The sequence below is a fragment of the Mustela lutreola genome, chromosome 2 (assembly GCF_030435805.1).
Source record: "Mustela lutreola isolate mMusLut2 chromosome 2, mMusLut2.pri, whole genome shotgun sequence".
Taxonomy (NCBI): Eukaryota; Metazoa; Chordata; class Mammalia; order Carnivora; family Mustelidae; genus Mustela; species Mustela lutreola.
In genome coordinates, this window is record NC_081291.1 from 4,771,058 (window position 1) to 4,791,044 (window position 19,987).

The 19,987-nt window shown below is 43.8% G+C and overlaps 1 protein-coding gene across 3 annotated transcripts in view; it reads left to right on the forward strand.

The window, feature by feature from the left end:
- The first annotated feature begins 15,629 nt into the window (after positions 1 to 15,629).
- Positions 15,630 to 19,987, forward strand: part of ADGRE1 (adhesion G protein-coupled receptor E1) — a 47,465-nt gene continuing 43,107 nt past the window's right edge. For 2 of the 3 annotated variants that reach the window (XR_009350565.1, XM_059159705.1), the window contains exons 1-2: positions 15,635 to 15,704; positions 17,874 to 17,927. Coding sequence is in view for 2 of the 3 variants with exons in the window: in XM_059159705.1 (XP_059015688.1) it covers positions 15,674 to 15,704; positions 17,874 to 17,927 (85 nt within the window). In the remaining variant the exon portion in view is untranslated. Of the gene's footprint in view, positions 15,705 to 17,873; positions 17,928 to 19,987 lie in introns of all 3 variants that reach the window. The other variant, XM_059159704.1, reaches the window with a different exon arrangement.

A 19,987-nucleotide genomic window follows, 5' to 3' on the forward strand; every position in this document is an offset into this window, starting at 1 on the left:
TTTTCACCAGTTTTCTTACGCCATCAATTCTGACATTCTTGGAGATTCACTTCCTTCAAATTCTGTCCCCTGTTTGCCTGGGCTCTGGGACCCTGCATTTGGGGAAGAAATATAATGGCTCATTATAACCCTCTCAAAACTTCTGCCCTTCCATATCCTCTTTTGGGCGAGGCCCAAACGGGGCAGGATCCGAATGAGGTCCAGGGTGGGTAACAGCACTTCCAGGTGTTGCTTCTGCCCCTTGGGGGATACCAGGCCCACAGGTGTCCGTGTGAGCAAGCAGGTCTGATACTTGCTTTTCCATCCTCGCATGCCAAGGGGGGTGGAAAAGCAAATCCTGCGTTGCCACCAGAGTTGCCAACAGAGCACCCAAGCTCTAGTTGTTGAGGAGGAGGGATTCGCAAGAAATGTTTCTGATCAGTTCAAAGAGAAACTTGCCTGTTTGGTGGTTTTATGGTTGATTTTTAAAAGGAAGTAAGATTTAGATTGTTTTCCAACTGGATAGGCCAAATGTATTCATCGCTGTGACATGGGATCGGCTCTATATGAAAACAAATGTAAGGGACCTCACTTCCCTGGAGAAACTCAAGACGCATGTCCTTCTGTCGCTTTATATAGCATAGAATAATAGGGTTCCTTTCTATAGATACACAACAAAATCATTTCGTGGAATGCTGGGTACCTTTTATACTGCAATCAGTCTTAACTCTATCAAGCGGTGATTTATGTAGAATAAAGTGCTTCCTTTCACAGTGTAAAATCTGATGAGTTTTAAAGCCTCTGCTGCAAGCAAGATACAGAACATTTCCATCATCTCCCCAAATTTCCTCGAGCCCTCTGTTTCCCTCTCTCTCTCCACTCCTGGCTCTAGGCAACCACGGATTTGCCCCCCTCCCACCCACCAACTAGAATTTTCCAGAACTTTCTTTTCTGTGGTCTTAATTTTATCTTTTTTTTTTTTTTATAGTTTCAAGCTTTTTTTTTTTTAAGATTTATTTATTTATTTGAGAGAGAGAGAGAGAGAGAGAGAGAGAACACGAGAGGAGAGAGGTCAGTAGGGAGTCTGCTGAGCAGGGAGCCTGATGTGGGACTTGATCCCAGGACTCCAGGATCACGACCTGAGCTGAAGGCAGTCGCCTAACCAACTGAGCCACCCAGACGCCCCAGTAGTTTCAAGGTTTTTTTTTTTTTAATTAATTAAAATTTTAAAAAGACTTATTTATTTATTTGACAGAAAGAGATCACAAGTAGGCAGAGAGGCAGGCAGAGAGAGAGAGGGAAGCAGGCTCCTTGCTAAGCAGAGAGCCTGATGCGGGGCTCGATCCCAGGACCCCAAGATTCCATTTACTAGCACCAAGAACCATAAGATACCTGGGAATAAACCTAACCAAAGAGGTAAAGGATCTGTACTCAAGGAACTACAGAACACTCATGAAAGAAATTGAAAAAGACACTAAAAGATGGAAGACCATTCCATGCTTTTGGATCGGAAGAATAAACATTGTTAAAATGTCTATACTGCCTAGAGCAATCTATACTTTTAATGCCATTCTGATCAAAATTCCACTGGTATTCTTCAAAGAGCTGGAGCAAACAATCCAAAAATTTGTATGGAATCAGAAGAGACCCCGAATCGCTAAGGAAATGTTGAAAAACAAAAATAAAACTGGGGGCATCACGTTACCTGATTTCAAGCTTTACTACAAAGCTGTGATCACCAAGACAGCATGGTACTGGCATAAAAACAGACATTTAGACCAGTGGAACAGAGTAGAGAGCCCAGATATGGACCCTCAACTCTATGGTCAATTAATCTTCGAAAAAACAGGAAAAAATATACAGTGGAAAAAAGACAGCCTCTTCAATAAATGGTGCTGGGAAAACTGGGCAGCTATATGTAGAAGAATGAAACTCAACCATTCTCTTACACTGTACACAAAGATAAACTCAAAATGGATAAAAGACCTCAACGTGAGACAGGAATCCATCAGAATCCTACAGGAGAACATAGGCAATAATCTCTTCGATATCAGCCACAGCAACTTCTTTCAAGATATGTCTCCAAAGGCAAAGGAAACAAAAGCAAAAATAAACTTTTGGGACTTCATCAAAATAAAAAACTTCTGCACAGCAAAGGAAACAGTCAACAAAACAAAGAGGCAACCTACAGAATGGGAGGAGATATTTGCAAATGACAGTACAGACAAAAGGTTGATATCCAGGATCTATAATGAACTCCTCAAACTCAACACACACAAAACAGACAATCATATCAAAAAATGGGAAGAAGATATGAACAGACACTTCTCCAATGAAGACATACAAATGGCTATCAGACACATGAAAAAATGTTCATCATCACTAGCCCTCAGGGAGATTCAAATTAAAACCACATTGAGATATCACCTTACACCAGTTAGAATGGCCAAAATTAACAAGACAGGAAACAACATGTGTTGGAGGGGATGTGGAGAAAGGGGAACCCTCTTCCACTGTTGGTGGGAATGCAAGTTGGTGCAGGCTCTTTGGAGAACAGTGTGGAGATTCCTCAATAAATTAAAAATAGAGCTTCCTTATGACCCTGCCATTGCACTACTGGGTATTTACCCCAAAGATACAGATGTCGTGAAAAGAAGGGCCATCTGTACCCCAATGTTTACAGCAGCAATGGCCACGGTCGCCAAACTGTGGAAAGAACCAAGATGCCCTTCAACGGACGAATGGATAAGGAAAATGTGGTCCATATACACTATGGAGTATTATGCCTCCATCAGAAAGGATGAATACCCAACTTTTGTAGCAACATGGACATGACTGGAAGAGATTAAGCTGAATGAAATAAGTCAAGCAGAGAGAGTCAATTATCATTTGATTTCACTTATTTGTGGAGCATAACAAATAGCATGGAGGACATGTGGAGTTAGAGAGGAGAAGGGAGCTGGGGGAAATTGGAAGGGGAGGTGAACCATGAGAGACTATGGACTCTGAAAAACAGTCTGAGGGGTTTGAAATGGCGGAGGGGTGGGAGGTTGGGTTACCAGGTGGTAGGTACTATAGAGGGCACGGATTGCATGGAGCACTGGGTGTGGTGAAAAAATAATAAATACTGTTTGGGTTTTTTTTTCCAGTCTTTCCTGCTTTGTGGAAGATTAGTTGACCATAGAGTTGAGGGTCCATTTCTGGGCTCTCTATTCTGTTACATTGATCTATGTGTCTGTTTTTGTGTCAGTACCACACTGTCTTGATGATGACAGCTTTGTAATAGAGCTTGAAGTCTGGAATTGTGATGCCACCAACTTTGGCTTTCTTTTTCAACATTCCTCTGGCTATTTGGGGTCTTTTCCGGTTCCATACAAATTGTAAGATTATTTGTTTCATTTCTGTGAAAAAAAGTTGATGGTATTTTGATAGGGATTGCATTAAATGTGTATATCAGTCTAGGTAGCATAGACATTTTAACAATATTTGTTCTTCCAATCCATGAGCATGGAATGTTTTCCATTTCTTCGTGTTTTCCTCAATTTCTTTCATGAGTGTTCTATAGTTTTCTGAGTACAGATTCTTTGCCTCTTTGGTTAGGTTTATTCCTAGGTATCTTGTGGTTTTGAGTGCAATTGTAAATGGGATCGACTCCTTAATTTCTTTTTCTTCTGTCTTGCTGTTAGTGTATAGAAATGTAACTGACTTCTATGCATTGATTTTATATCCTGACACTTTAATGAATTCCTGTATGAGTTCTAGCAGTTTTGGAGTGGAGTCTTTTGGGTTTCCCACATAAAGTATCACATTATCTGTAAAGTGTGGGAGTTTGACTTCTTCTTTGACAATTTGGATGCCTTTTATTTCTTTTTGTTGTCTGATTGCTGAGCCTAGGACTTCTAGTACTATGTTGAATAGCAGTGGTGATAATGGACATCCCTGCTGTGCTCCTGACCTTAGCAGAAAAGCTCTCAGTTTTTTCCCATTGAGAATGATATTCACAGTGGGTTTTTCATAGATGGCTTCGATGATACTGAAGCAAGCACCCTCTATCCCTCCACTGCGAAGAGTTTTGATGAAGAAAGGATGCCGTACTTTGTCAAATGCTTTTTCAGCACCTATCAAGAGGATCATATGGTTCTTGTTTTTTCTTTTATTAATGTATTGTATCATATTGATTGATTTGCAAATGTTGAACCAACCTTGCAGCCCAGGGATAAATCTCACTTGGTCGTGGTGAATAATCCTTTTAATGTATTGTTGGATCTTATTGGCTAGTATTTTGGTGAGAATTTTCGTGTCTGTATTCATCAATAATATTGATCTAATTCTCCTTTTTAATGGGGTCTTTGTCTGGTTTGGGGATCAAGGTGATGCTGGCCTCATAAAATGAGTTAGGAAGTTTCCCTTCCATTTCTTTTCTTTGGAACAGTTTCAGGAGAATAGGAATTAATTCTTCTTTAAATGTTTGGTAGAATTCCCCTGGGAAGCCGTCTGGCACTGGGCTCTTGTTTTTTTTTTTTTTTTTGGGAGATTTTTGATGATTGCTTCAATTTCCTTGCTGGTTATTGGTCTGTTCAGATTGTCTATTTCTTCCTGTTTCCATTTATAAGTTTCCCGGAATGCACCCACAGTTTATAAGCTTCCTGGAATGTATCTATTTCTTCCAGATTGCATAATTTGTTGGTATATATTTGCTGATAAGAATTTTTAACAATTGTTTCTGTTTCCTTGGTATTAGTCCTGATCTATCCCTTTTCATTCATGATTTTATTAATTTGGATCCTTTCTCTTTTCTTTTGGGTAAGTCTGACCAGAGGTTTATTGATCTTATTAATTCTTTCAAAGAACCAAATTCTAGTTTCATTTATCTGTTCTACTGCTCTTCTGGCTTCTATTTCATTGAGTTCTGCTCTAATCTTTATAACTTCTCTTCTCCTCCTTGATTTAGGCCTTATTTGCTGTTATTTCTCCAACTCCTTTAGGTGTAGGTTTAGCTTGTGTATTTGAGACTTCTCTAAGTTTTGGGGATAGACTTGTATTACTATGTACATCCCTCTTAGGACCATCTTTGCTCTAACCCAAAGGTTTTGAACAGTTGTGTTTTCATTTTCATTAGTTTGCATGAATTTTTAAAATTCTTCTTTAATTTCCTGGTTGACCCATTCATTCTTTAGCAGGATGCTCCTCAGCCTCCAAGTGTTTGAGTTTCTTCCAAATTTCCTCTTGTGATTGAGTTCAAGTTTCCAAGAATTGAGGTCTGAAAATATGCAGGGAACATTCTCAGTCTTGTGGTACCAGTTGAGACTTGATTTGTGACCCAGTATATGATCTATTCTGGAGAATGCTCCATATGCACTCGAGAATAATGTGTGTTCTTTTGCTTTAGGATGGAGTGTTCTGTATATAACTGTGAAGTGCATCTGGTCCAGTGTGTCATTCAAAGCCCTTGTTTCTTTATTGGTCTTCTGCTTAGATGATCTGTCCATGCTGTGAGTGGAATGTTGAAGTCCCCTACTATCATGGTATTATTGTCAATATATTTCTTTAATTTGGTTATTAATTGGTTGATGTAATTGGCTGCTTCCCAGTTAGGCGCATAAATATTTATAATTGTTAGATCTTCTTGTTAGATACACCCTTTAAGTGTGATATAGTGTCCCTCTTCATCCCTTACTGCAGTCTTGGTTTTAAATCTAATTTGTCTGATATGAGGATTGCTACCCTAGCTTTCTTTTGAAGTCCATTAACATGATAAATGGTTTCCCACTCTCTCACTTTCAGTATGGAGGTGTCTTTAGGTCTAAAATGAGTGTCTTGTAGACAGCATATGGATGGGTCTTACTTTTTTTTTTAAGATTTTATTTATTTATTTGACAGACAGATCACAAGTAGGCAGAGAGGCAGGCAGAGAGAGAGAGAGGAAAGGAAGCAGGCTCCCTGCTGAGCAGAGAGCCTGAAGTGGGGCTCCATCCCAGGACCCTGAGATCATGACCTGAGCTGAAGGCAGAGGTTTAACCCACTGAGCCACCCAGGCGTCCCCCCCCCCCCTTTTTAAAAAAATCCAACCTGATGCTCTGTGTCTTTTGATTGGGGCATTTAGCCCATTTACATTCAGAGTAACTATTGAAAAACATGAATTTAGTGCTATTGAATATTAGTGCTATTTAGTGCTTGTAAAATTTCTGTTTCTGCAGATTGTGTCTGTTTCTTTCTGGTCTATGTTACTCTTGGGCTCTGTCTTCCCTTACAGGATCCCCCTTAATATTTCTCACAGGGATGGCTTAGTGGTCACATATTCTTCCAGTTTCTGTCTGTCCTGGAAGCTCTTTGTCTCTCCTTCCATTCTGAATGACAGCCTTGTTGGTTCAAGTATTCTTGGCTGCATGTTATTCTCATTTATTACCCTGAATATATCATGCCAACCCTTTCTGGACAGCCAGATCTCTGTGGATAGGTCTTCTCTAAGTCTAATGTTCCCACCCCTTTAGGTTAAGAACCTGTTGTGTCTGGCTGCTTTCAGGATTTTCTCTTTATCTCTGAAATTCACCAGCTTCACTATTAAATGTTGGGGTGTTGATCTATTTTTATTGACTTTGGGGGGTCCTCTCTATCCCCTGGACTTGAAGGCCTCTTTCCTTCCTCAGATGAGGAAAGTCCTCAGTTATTATTTCCTCAACTATACCCTCTCTCTCTCTCTCTCTCTCTCTTCTCCTTGGGGATTCCAATAATTCCAATACGATTTCATTTTATGGCAGCATTGATTTCTTGAAGCCTCCATACTTGTTTTTCTCTCTTTTCCTCAGCTTCCTTCCTTTCCATCCACTTGTCATTTTCTGCATCACATTCTCTTTTTTCTCCCTCATTTACTCCAGCTGTTAGAGCATTGAATTTAAGCTGGTCTGATTAGATTTCACTTCTGCACTAAGTGATTCTCAGGTGTCTTTTGTGTCTTTTTTCAAGCCCAGCTAGTGACTGTAGAATTGTTAGCCCCAGTTGCAGCTCCAGTATTTTACTTACACCCATGTCAGTTAGATCTGTGGGGGACAGTATTACCTCTGGTCCTTTCTTTTGTCGTGAACTCCTCCTCCTGGTCATTTTCCCCAGAGGAGAGAGAACAAGAGAGCAAAAATAAAAAATATCAGCCACGACTCAAGCAAAACACACCACAGACAAATCTAAAGAGGAACCAACAAAGAAAAGAAAAAGAAACTAAAAGGGAGGGGGGAGAATGTAATCTCCCAGACTCCCAGGTGGACAAAACATCGTGATCCATTTGGTCCCAGGTATGTTTTGGTCTGTTTGTTAGAAGACACTAAATCCCAACATTGTAAAGAAAGCAAAACTTACATACATACAAAAATAAAACTGAATACAGTGAAAGGAAGCCAAAAATGACGAATATATCTATAAAAGGTAAATGCAAAAAATGCAAGTTAAAAAAACACTTAAAAACAAAGAGTTGATAAAATAAGAAACTAGTTGAAAAGGGAAAAAAGAATGGGGGGCGTGCTGGGTGGCTCAGTCATTAAGTGTCTTCCTTCAGCTCAGATCATGATCTGGGAGTCAGAGTCCCAGGATGGAGCCCTGATACATCAGGCTCTCTGCTCAGTGGGGAGCCTGCTTCTCCTCTCCCACTCCCCCTGCTTGTGTTCCCTCTCACGCTGTGTCTCTCTCTGTCAAATAAATAAATGAAATCTTAACAAAAAAGAAAGAGAAAATTTTAAACGGAAAGATAAACACATCACGAGAAAAAAAACCCTTGAATTCTATATATTCTTTTACCCGAGCCCTGGAGTTTGCAGTCCTGTGTGCTCTATAAACTTGGCGTTCCCCCCTTGTTTCAAGAGGTCTTCTGGGTGGGGTCTGCTGTGCCAATTCTCAGGGGTCTTCCCCCTGCAGGCCTTCCACCTCTCTAGAGGATGAAAACAAAAATGGCTGCACCACAATCTCGAGCCCCACAATCCCCTCTCTTCAGCAAAGCCTCAGGCACAAGCGTCTTCACTTTTGTGTACCAAACTCTCCACTCTCCTGCGGTGCACTGGCAGCAAGCCTCTTGGGGGAAGGCAGAGGGTCCCTGTCCTTTGTACTACACCCACACTGTGAGTGGTTGCCTGGTCACATGAGCTCCTGTGCTGTCCCTCCTAGGGAAAGGCAGAGGTCTGCTGCTCTCCTGTCCTTTTCAGGGCCCTGCAAGAGAGCGACCATGCATCATGCTGTGGTCTGTGGTTTATGACAAACTGAGCTGAGAACCCCCTCCCAGGCTTACTGACCCTAACTGGTTTCACACTGCAATGCTTGGGAGCTCAGCCCACTGAGGCATCTCCATTCTTTCTGTGACCCCGGTAATCCTGGGACCACACTGTCCCACCAAGGATTTTGCTTGGTTTCACCCCCCGAACACTTTTCAGGTAGGGATGTCACTCACTGGAGCAGATTTCTAAAGGTTCTGGTTTTGTACTCTGGGGCTATATCACTTTCTGGTAGCTGCTTTATGGAGGCTCCCTCCCACCACCAATTATCTTCTGATATATACCCTCAGATTCATGTCTCCACACCTCCTAGCTTGCAAAAAGTGGTCACTTTTTTATTTGTAGAATTTTAGCAATTCTTTTCTTACATCTCAGGATGAATTCATAGGCACTCAGAATGATTTGATAGTTATCTATCTAAATTTAGGGAACCAGATGAAGAGAGGTCCCCTACTCTTCTGACATCTTGCTTCAGTATTTTCCAAAATTTCCTGTTGTTGGACTGTGTGATGGTTAATTTTATATGTCTGCTTGGCTGGAGGCTGGTGATCAGTTGGTATAGCCAAACCCAAGTCCAGATGCTTCTGTGAAGGTATTTTAAAGATGTGATTAACATGGACATCAGTGACCTTTAAGAGAAGCTGATGACTCTCCATAATGTGGATGGGTATCATTTAATCAGTTGCAGACCTTATGAACAAAAAGTGGGGTTTCCGAAGGAAGAAAGAATTCTGCTTCCAGACTGGAACATAGAAATCTGGAGTTTCTTGAATTTCCAACCTTTGGACTCAAGATGGCAGCATCAACTCTTACCTGGGTCCCCAGCCTGCTGGCTTAACCTATAGATCTTGGACTTGACAGCTCCCACAATCAGGAAAGCCAATTCCTTGGGATCCCTCTCCTGTTGCTTCTCTGGAGAATTCTCTCTGGAGAATTCTAATACAGAATTCGTCTAGTATTTACTCTTGTGTGTCCTTTATGTCTGGCTTCTTTCCCTCAGCATAAAGTCTTTGAGATTCATCCATACCATGAGGCATGAAGGTCCTAGTAGGTCTTGCCTTCATCATGGAGACATAGCACCTGTCCCTGAATGTCTGAACTCTGCCCAGCATTCGGCAGCTGCGGACATTTGTGTGTGAGTCCTTTTATGGATGTACGCTTCTATTTCTCTTGGACAAACACTCTAGGGTCCAGTGATCCTGCTTCAGGGTATACAGCCATATGAAACCAAACCTGGATATCAAAAAGATAATCTGCACCTCCATGTCCATTTCAGGGTTGCTCACAACAGCCTGGACATGGAAACAATGTAAGTGTCCACCAATGGATGAATGGATAAAGAACATGTCACACACACACACACACACACACACACACGCATACACTCACACACATACACACTGGAATATTATTTAGCTACAAGAAAGAAGAAAATCCTGTCATTTGTAATAATATGGGTGGACCTTGAGGGCATTAAGTGACGGAAATCTGACAGAGAAAGACTAATGCTGCATGGTGTCATTTATATGTGAAATCTAAGAAAAGGGGAATGTGTAGAAACAGAATAGGATGGCCACTACCAGGAGTAAGGGTGTGGGGGAAATGGGGAGATATTGGCCAAAGAGTGCACACTTGCAGTTAGGAGAGGAGGGAGTTCTGGGGATCTAGTGCACAGTAGGGTGGTCATAGGTAACAGTACTGTATTATATACTTGGAAGTTGCAAAGATGCTAGATCTTAAATGTTCTCATCAGAAACAAAATTTGACAATTATGTGACATGATAGAGGTATTAGCTTATGCTCTGGTGACCATCAGATTGCAATAGATAAACGTATTAAATCAACACATCGTACACCTTAAGCTTAAGAAGATAGGGAATTATTTCCATTCTAGTTGGCAAGGAGTCATGATTCCCAGCCAACTGCATATCTAGCCTTTCCCTAAGATATCCTACGATCCAGCTGCTGAAGGCTTAGTGGCTGCCATCAGAAATAGTCCCTGGATCTTGTCTGAGGTTCCCAGCCAGCATTGATTCTGTTGGTCAGTGCCCTACTTAGACCAGGAATCCTATCCTTCCGATATCACTTTGTGGGAGCACTGACAACACAGACTCTGTCTCCGGTTCTCCGTCTGGCTCCAGCCTGTGTGCTGACCTTCCTGGGGACTATGTGTTCCAGGCGGCATGGTGGCTAATGTATGCTCTGACTGGGAAGTGGGAAGGCTTGTTCTGATCTTCCCTTAAGGGATGCACAGAAGCCCACTCTTTTGACAACCAGTAGAGATTCTCTGGCTCACAGACGGCCCCACTTTAGGCAACTACCCTGTGACCTCACCACCATGCCCTTCACTCCATAAAGCTGGGGATTATGTCTGGACTGGGTGGAGAGTCACTGTTGGGAATGGCTGTGGACTCCGTGGATAGTCACTTCCCAATCTCCCCGTCCGAAAGTTACCCTGAACACAACTTTCGGTAAGAGCTACAGAGAGGCTTGCTTTGTTTTTTCCATCCTTTTTTCTTTTTTAAAAAGGTTTTATTTATTTCTTTGACAAGCAGAGATCACAAGTAGGCAGAGAGGTCTGCAGAGAGAGAGAAGGGGAAGCAGGCTCCTCGCGGAGCAGAGAGCCTGATGCGGGGCTCGATCCCAGGATCCTGAGATCATGATCTGAGCCGAAAGCAGAGGCTTTAACCCGCTGAGCCACCCAGGCGCCCCCATTTTTCCATCTTAAAGTGATTTCTTAATAGCGCAGAGGACCACAGGGGAAGGGAGGGAAAATGGAGTGGGAAGAAATAAGAGAGGGAGACAAGCCATGAGAGGCTCTGGACTCCGGGAAACAATCCAAGGATTTGAGAAAAAGGATATACGTGGGGGAATGGAATAACTTGGTGATGGGCAAAAAGGAGAGCACATGACGTGATGAGCCCTGGGTGTTATACGCAACTAACGAGTAGGTCAACACTACGTCAAAACTAATGATGTGCTCTATGTTGGCTAACAGAACACAATAAAAAAAGTAAATGGAAAAGCCCCTTGTTGGCCTGGAAGATACATTACTGCCTCTCCTCCACTTTCTGGCACACCTGTTTAGAAAAACTGTTAATATAATTAGCCCTTGGTCGGGGTCTGGGAGCTTGGACCCTGCCTTGTGGATTCTTGTGTCCAGGGTTTGCTGGGCGGGTGTTTAGCAAAGGCAGGGTGAAGGAAGCCGGGTGGGACAGAGAAAAAGAACTAAACGAGGAGGTGATCTCAGATGCAATTAGCCTCAGCCTGATCCCATGGGGGAACTGAGCCTACTACCACCATGAGTTGATCTCACCACGGCGCTGGCCTCTTGCAGCTCTGGGTTAGTAACCTCTAGGGCTAGTAACCTCTTGGGTTACTAGCTGGGCTGGGTCTGAGGGTTTGTACAGGCTCTGGGGAAGGGGAAGCTGTGAGCTCTTATCAGGCAATGCTCACAGCAGCTGGGTGATGGGTCCTCCACCTGCTAAAGGGTGACTGTAGGGTATCAACAGCATCCATTATGGGGCCCTCAGTTGGTAGAGGATGACTATGGTTCAGGGGGGAAGGGGAGAAGTGAGGCCAGCAGGGGAGACCAGTGTAAGACTAGGCAGGGTCTTGAGTGCCATATTAATGAGACTGAAGTTCATTTTGAGGAAAATGGGGAGCCATGGGAGGATTTAGAGTGCAGGAGGAACATGGTCAAGTTGGGTGGGGCTGTCCAGAGTAGCCCTGCCAAATACCTCTTGGACTCCTCCAGGCTGATTTCTTCAAACTTGAGTGTCCCTTATTTTCCCCTTTGCTGAGAAAGACACAAGGGGTCAGGCTTACCAAGCCACGTGGCTAGCAAACCCATTTCCTCTATTCCGTCCTTCCTCTTCTCCCTCTAGGCCTGCCCTCTGACTGGCAGGACCTCTGAAGTGCAGATTTTATAGCCTTGGCTAACTGTTTGGGGTTTAATAAAGGGTAACAGGCATCTCCTGATCCTCCACCCCTGACCAGGACCCCAGACCCATGTTTAGGTAGGATTATGAGGCTCCCCCAATACCTCCGTACCAAGGTGTCCACATCCACATCCCTGGAACCTGTGAATGTGTGACCTTACATGGTAAACAGGGCTTCGCAGATTGATTAAGTTAAGGATCTTAAGATGAAGAAATTCTGGATTATTTGAGTGAGTCTAATGTAATCATGGGTATTGTTTTTAAAAGGGAGGGAAGAGGGTCAGAGAGGAGGGAGACAGGGAGATTGAAGGAGAGAGGGAGGGAGACAGGAAGATGCTACACAACTGGCTATGAAGACAGACAAAGGGGCCCCCGGAAGCTGGAAAGGACAAGGAATGGATTTCCCCTGGAGCCTCCAGAAGGCATACAGCTCTGTTGACGTCTTGACTTCAGTCCCCCAAGACTCACTTGGGACTCTGACTTCTGGATCTATAGTGTAATGGGTTTGTGTTATTTTAAATGGCTGTTTGTGGTATTTTGTGGTGGGGGGGGCGGGGAAGTCACATGTCAGACTCTCCACTCACCAAACTTTTCCCCATTTCTGCTTGCCCTGCTTCCTAAACTCCCTTCTATCTCCACAGCCCTTGCCCTAGATCAGACCACCATGCTTTTCTCTCCCTCAGGATGCAGCCCGACCCTTCTCCATGGCTCCCACTTGGGCCAGGGCACAGCTGTTGTAAAACCCAGCATGACCCTCACTCCCTTGCTGAAATCCCCTCTGGTGCCCTGAAGATCAAGTCCAAACTCATGCACATTAGACCGTTCTGCATGAAATGATCTTTGTTGGCTTTTCCAGTTTAGTCATTGCTGGTACCAGGCCTTCTGTGAGTAACCAGGACAACTTAGCATAGCAAAAGAATAACATAATGACAATGAATATTATCAAGCATTTAATCTGTGTCAGGCAGGATTTTGTGTTTTTTATTACATTAAACCTCAATCCCTATAAAGCTGGTGTTGTCTTCATTTTGGTGATGGGGAAAATGGCTTCTAGGTAGACCAGTTGTCTCTTGCTGCCTATTCTACCACTCCAAAACTGAGTAGTCAAAAACTACAGTTTTAGAACCAGGTTTTATTTTCCTACAGTTTCTGAGGGTCAGGAATCTAGAGGTGGCTCAGTTGGGTGGTTCTGGATCAAGTCCCCCAACACACACACCCCATGAAGTCACAGTCAAGCCATCGACCATAGACCTCAGTTCCTCCTCATGTGGGCTTCTCCACAGTGCTGCAGAGTGTCCTTACAACATGGTTGTGGGTTCCCTCTGGTGAATGATCTCAGAAGGAGAGGGCAAGCAGGAAGTCACAGTGACCCTCCAAACCTCAGATGTCTCAGATGGCCCAGTGTCATACTCTCCTTTTCCTGTTCCCCAAGTCTAGCACACCCTCAAGTAGAGGAGGATTAGGCCCCTCTTCCTGAAGAGAAGAGTACCAAGGAATTTGTGGATGAAGTTAAAACCACTACATTTATTTGTCTGCCTTTAGTGTCCACACCTTGGATGCACAAAACAAAGATTATGGAAGAAACTAAAAATCCCAGAAGTTGCCCCAGTTGGCAACATTACCCCACATTATGGAATCCCCTCCACAGTGATGCTCTGGGACATGGCCTGTTGGTATCCTTATTCTCCAGATAAAGAAACTGAGGCCCAGAGAGGCAAGTTACTTTCCAAGGTCACTTTGAGAATATCTTGCAAAATCAGGATCTGATCCTAGGTCTGATTCCATCTCCTGTGGCCATAAGAGCCAACCTCAGAGCTTTTCCTGCATCCCAGACTCTGTACTAGGCACACCATATATGTCCCCTCCTCAGAGGTTCACATCAGCCCCATGAAGTAGACCTGTTATTATTGGACCCAATTTACAAATGGGAATGCGGAGACACAGAGAGATTAAGAACTTGCCAGGACCACACATGACTAGGAAGTGGAGGAGATGGGATAGAAACCTCTTGTGATCTGGTTCTAAAGTCTGTGTATCCTCCAGTGCTTCTCCTTAACACAACACAGCTTTTGTTTATCCTCTTTCTTGGTGGAATTTGCTATGTTTTTGTGCTGACTCTTAACTGCAACCTCACCATGTAGGGTCCCTTGATGCACACAGTGGGGGACCACTGATGAATCTTCTTCAATGATCATAACTGCAAGGTGGGTATTTTGTTTTGCACAGAGCAAAAGGGAGGGTGTAGAAACACTTGGGGACTTTTCTTCCCAAGAAGTTGGGGCTAATCTTTGTGTCTCATTTTTAGCTTGTGGCAGATGCTTTTGGTGCCTACACACACCTGTGACCCTCAACCCCTTGGGATACACTAGACTGATATCTATCAGCTGCTGCATTTTGTTATCAACAGGTTTACACTCGGGTTATGCCCATTCTCCCTGCTTGGAGGCCAGGCCCAAGGTGCTGTGGGTTGATGTGAACCTCAATGCGTGATGGGCAGTAGCTGGGGGATAGATACCCCAGCTCCCTTGCCCCTCTGCTGGGGTAACTGAAGATTTCTCTGAGCTGCCTTTCAGAGTTGCCCAGGGAGATTGAGCTCTAGTGCAACTTCCTAGATGACATGGCCACCTGGGACCCTTTACCATCCCCATCTCACTGCCCACCCCTCTGAGGTCACCTTCCTGATAAACGACTTTCACTAGAATCCTGTTCTCAGCATCTGCTCCTGGAAATGCCGGCCAAGGCATTACTAGACCTTCATGTTTGTGAGATTGTGTATGCAGGTGTGTTAGGGCTGGGAATGTGGTGGAGTGTTGCTGTGCTGTAGTCAGATGTAGGACAGCTGAAGGCAGATGGGATATTTCAAGTGCTAGACCTTGGAGCCAGAGATTCCTGGATTCAAATCTTGACTCCAAGTAACCTTGGACAAGTCCTAGCCCCTCTCCACGCCTCAGTTTCCTCTTTAACTTTATTATTATTATTTTTTGTAAAATAGGTGGGGGTCATAATCCTTACTTGATGATATTGATGTGATGTGATGAAATTAAATTTTATTGGCAATGTGTCTAGCATAGCACCTGGTCCATGATGGCTGTGGTGGTTATTTGTGTGAGGTGTTCTGGAAGGAGACCTTTGAGTGGGATTTGCTTCATTATAGACAAATTATAGTAGTTTATTTATAGTTGGGGGCAATGAAAGATGGTCAAGAGGGGGGTGCTGCTGGGGAAAGAGAAGCAAGAATGGAGGGAAGGAGAGTGATTGGAGAGAGAGAGAACACAGTGACACATCAGCCAGACCAATTTTTCTTCACCATGGTGGAAAGAAAAAATTAGGGGTTTGCCATGCTGTCCTCATCCAGCAGCAATTCAGCAAAAAGTGCTGTCTTGCTCTGGTGGCATTGAGCAATTCTGACTCCACCTCTCCCTTCTTCCCACATGTTCTGTTTACTGAAAATCTCAAGACCATAGAAGAGGTTCCCTCTTCGAATGAGAGAAACACGGCACCATGGGGAGCTCCAGCTTGCTCCTCTTCTGGGGTAAGTGTGGGGCTGAATGGTGATGGGAGGGTTTAGGGAAGCCTGCACTGGATGTATACTCAAGGGAAGAGGGAAGGCCATGGGGTGTCCAGCCAGAGACCCCAATTCTAGGTTGGACACTGCCAACACCTTCACTGTGGGGCCCTTGACAAAAATCACAGAGCACAGGGAATTCCCTTTGTCAGGGCAGACTTTCTTTATAGTCATTGATTTGACATGTATTTCCTGAGCACCTACTATGTGCCAGGTCCCTTTGTAGGCATGGAGGGGAGAGCAGTGGTAAACAAGCAATTCTTGCTTGGCTGACATCCTCATGGGAGGGACAGGCAGAAAAGAAGCCACTGGCCATAACAGTAACCACCCACCTAGCAACATTTTAAGTTCCTCAAATAACTTCACAAAATGCCTCCAAATACTGGGTGACTAGTAGCCCCATTTTACAAAGGAGGAAACTGAGGCAAAAGAGATTAGATGACTTGCCCAAGACTACTTAGCTCACAAGGGGTAGAGCCAGAAATCTGGCTCCAGAGTCGTATGCCTCATTGTTCATTACTAGGCTATGCTGTCCCAAATAATAACTACACAAAAGCATTTCAGGCAGTGGGAGTGCCACAAAAGAAGAGAGTAACTGGGAGTTATGTTGGACGGGGAAGTCAGGGAAGACCTCTTGGAGGGGGTGATATTTGTGCTGAGGCCTGAGCCATGAGATGGAGCCTTCCTGTCTGTTGTGTTATTTCCCTTTCTTCAGGTGTCAGTTTGTACTGGTCTTATTTATGGCCTATGTTGTGGTTTTCGTCATGTCTTTCAAGTTTTGGTCACTGTCCAAATCTATGAATGAGAGAGATGAGCACTGGGTGTTAAGCACAACTAATGAATCACTGATCACTACATCAAAAATTAATGATGTACTATATGTTGGCTAACTGAACATAATGATAAAAAAATCTATGAATGAGGGACAATGTTTTGAAGAACAAATGTGGGCTTCCTTAGCTGTGGTCCAGTGCATCTTTTTCTGAAGGAGAAAACATGGGTGCAAAGAGATTAAGTAAGTCTTCCAAGGCCATGCAGTCAATAATTAGCAAAGCCAGATTTTTAAATCCAAGCATTTGGGCTCCAGAGTTGGTATGCTTAAAAACAGTGCTCTATTCCCTCTACAATGATGAAGTAGGGATGCCTAGGTGGCTCATTCGGTGGTGCATCTGCCTTTGGCTCAAGTCATGATCCCAGAGTCTTGGGATCAAGTCCCGCATTGGGCTCCTGCTTGGCAGGGAGTCTGCTTCCCTCTGCCTGCCGTTCCCCCCGCCTGTGCTCTTTTCCTTATTTGTTCTCTCTCTGATAAATAAGTACATAAAACTTTAAAAAAATCTAAAATGATGAAGGAGCAAAACAATTTTGGTGATAATGAATGGGGATGTCAGGAGTTTGGGTCTGTGGGACTTGTTGACTGGCAGGGATCCTTAGAAGGAGCAGGTAACTCGTGGACTGCAAATGCAGGAATGCCAAGTTGTTGCTTTGTGGTGTCAGCGCTTATATTAGCTATGAGTGCCCCTTACTCTGCCCTGGACTTAATCATCAGAGTAGTGATGACGACACTGAGGGTAGGGATTGTGGGAGGAGGAGAAGATGGGGTGGTGGAGGTCAGGTGGTGGGAGTGGTGGAGGTGGGGGTGGTCATGGGGGTAGTGTGGGTGGTGATGGGGTTGAAGGTGGGGGTGGTACTCAAGGGAAGGGTGGGGGTGGGGCCAAAGATGGGTGTGTTGGGGGTAAGGGTCACAGAGGTGGTAATAGCAAAGAAGAACTAAATGCTGGTAGGCGACACTGCCTTTTGGACACTTTTTTCATCTCTCCCTAAGAATCAAGCTTTGCCCTCTTGAGGAAGATGTCATTTCTCTTGAGAATACATGTTTTAGTGTCTGTTTTTGAAAACCAGCTGGAACTTTTTTTGTAAAAGAAAGTTAAGATAATACAAACAAAATGAAAAACATAAAGTGCAGAAACGCAGGAATGGCGCTGTATTATGTGACATACTGTATGTCTGTCGCTCTGTTGGATCTCTCGTCTACATTCATCAAACCTACTTATATGAGGTCATTCCAGGAGCACTTTTTTCAGCTTGAGCACATTGCTTCTCGATGGTTCACGGTGTTTTTCTTTTCTTTCCCCGTAGGGTATTGTCATCTATTCTTCTGGGTCGTTTTCCCATTGGAATCAATGGCAGTTGGTAAGCTGTTCAAAGAAAATCCATATAGTCAATGTGCAGGAAGATGCTTTTGGGGGAGGAGACCCTTCTGTCCCAGGAGGCTGAGCTGCAGCTGAACACTTGCTGGGAGATACTTAGTGACAGAGCAAGGGATAAGTAACATCCAGGTCTCCTGGTTCCTCATCCAAGCACTTACCTATGTGCCGTGGATTCACTGTGTGACCTCAGATGAGTCACACGAAACCTCTCTTGATGGTCACTCTCCTCAACCGTGAAATACAATTAACACAGGTTCCCATCCCAGGGACATTGTGAAGCTTCAGTCGAAAGAGGTAACTTTGTTAACTACTTGGTACATGTGATAAGAGCTTCGTAAATGGTACTAGGAATAGGGATGGAATTTACTCAAACTACAACTCAATGTGGAAAAAAAAACGCATTTAAAAAACGTTATTAATTGTTCTCATCTTCTACATAAGCTGCTGCTGGATGGAGAAGAAAAACACTGCCAGTTCTTCATGTTCTCAGTGTCTCTGTTTCCTGGCTCACCCTTATTTGGGAAATTCAGTCTGTGTTGTGCAAAGAGTTAATCTTTCGAATTTCTTACTCTACTCTTGGTCCTCCCAAGATGGTGGCTGTGTGTTGGTGTAGGGGCAACTTATGGGATCTTGTGGCTGTCAAGGGTGGACTGTGGATAGGATGTTTTGTCCATTGGTAGAGCATGGCCCCACCTTGCTTGTCTGGTAGTCCTCTCAGAAGCTCTCTACCCTCCAGGGGTCCATGCAGGAGCTTCTACTTTCCATGTTCAGGCTATAGGAACCCAGAAGATTTTTTTTGACCACCTACTAGCTACCTCCTTCTGTAGATTCTAATTCTTGGCTCTCATACCGTGTTGGATATGACAGCAGCAGAAAGCAAACTTCTCTTTTAGACTGGGAAACTCCACCTGATTTTTGCTGGGAGAAGTCAGCCCCTAGCCTTGATACCTCAATTCATCCATTCCTACCCAGAAGTTACTGAGGTGATGTGGCAGAGGAGTAGGGCTTCTGGTGGGTCCCTCTCATCTCTCTTCCCCTGTGAAAGGTATTTATTTCTCTTACACCATGGCTTAATGAAAGCTCTACTTTCTAGTCCTTCAAGCCTGGCTACCCCAAAATCTTTTTATTGAGATATGACTGACATATAACATTGTGTAAGTTTAATGTATGTACGTGTTGATATGATACACATGTTGGGGTCTGTTATCAAAGGATCGAGACTGATACAAAGCGAAGGTCAAGCAAAGCTTTATTTCATGCCAGTATCAAGAATCAAACCGACCAGCCGGGGCCGTCTCTTAGTCATGTTAGGTCACACGTGGGTGGCCAATTGAATTACAATTTACCTTATAGTAGCTGTTTGAACTAGCCTATCACTCTGGTCAGAATTGGCGCCCAAGTTTAACACCCAAAAGGCAGGGTTTACATTTTTTTGATGGTTAGGGAGATAGTATGTGTGCTTTACTGATTGGATGTCTCCACCTGGCCTGACCCGTCCTTGTATTTGGGCTCTGTTATCAGGGACTGGTCAACCATATTTTACTGGTTTCCCAGATTTGTTTTTAAGTAAGTTCCTCTGGGGAGGGGGCAGGGTCAGTTTAAGTTTTACTGCACGAACAACAAAATGGCTGTGTAGCCGAGATGGAGTTGCTCTGGCTAAGTAGGTCCTTACACACACATATATTGAGAAAGATTATCACCATAGTGTTCACGAACATCTTCATTACCTTACATAACTACCATCTTTTTTTTTTTTTTTTTCCTGGAATAAGGATATATAAGATCTACTTGTAGCAACTTCCAAGTACATGATGCGGTATTGTTCACCAGAGTAATTATGCTGTACATTAGATCCCTAAACTTGTTCATCTTATAAGGCTTTGCTTTCAAGGCTACTGTTTTCCTGGCAACCCAAATCCAGTTTGGTAATTAAAACTTGAATGTTACCGTTTCGCTTTCATGTGTGTCTACTGCTAAGACGTCCTAAAATCTCCTGAATGAGAGTAAATCTTTCAGCAGAATGTGTTGGGGAAGGGAGTTCAC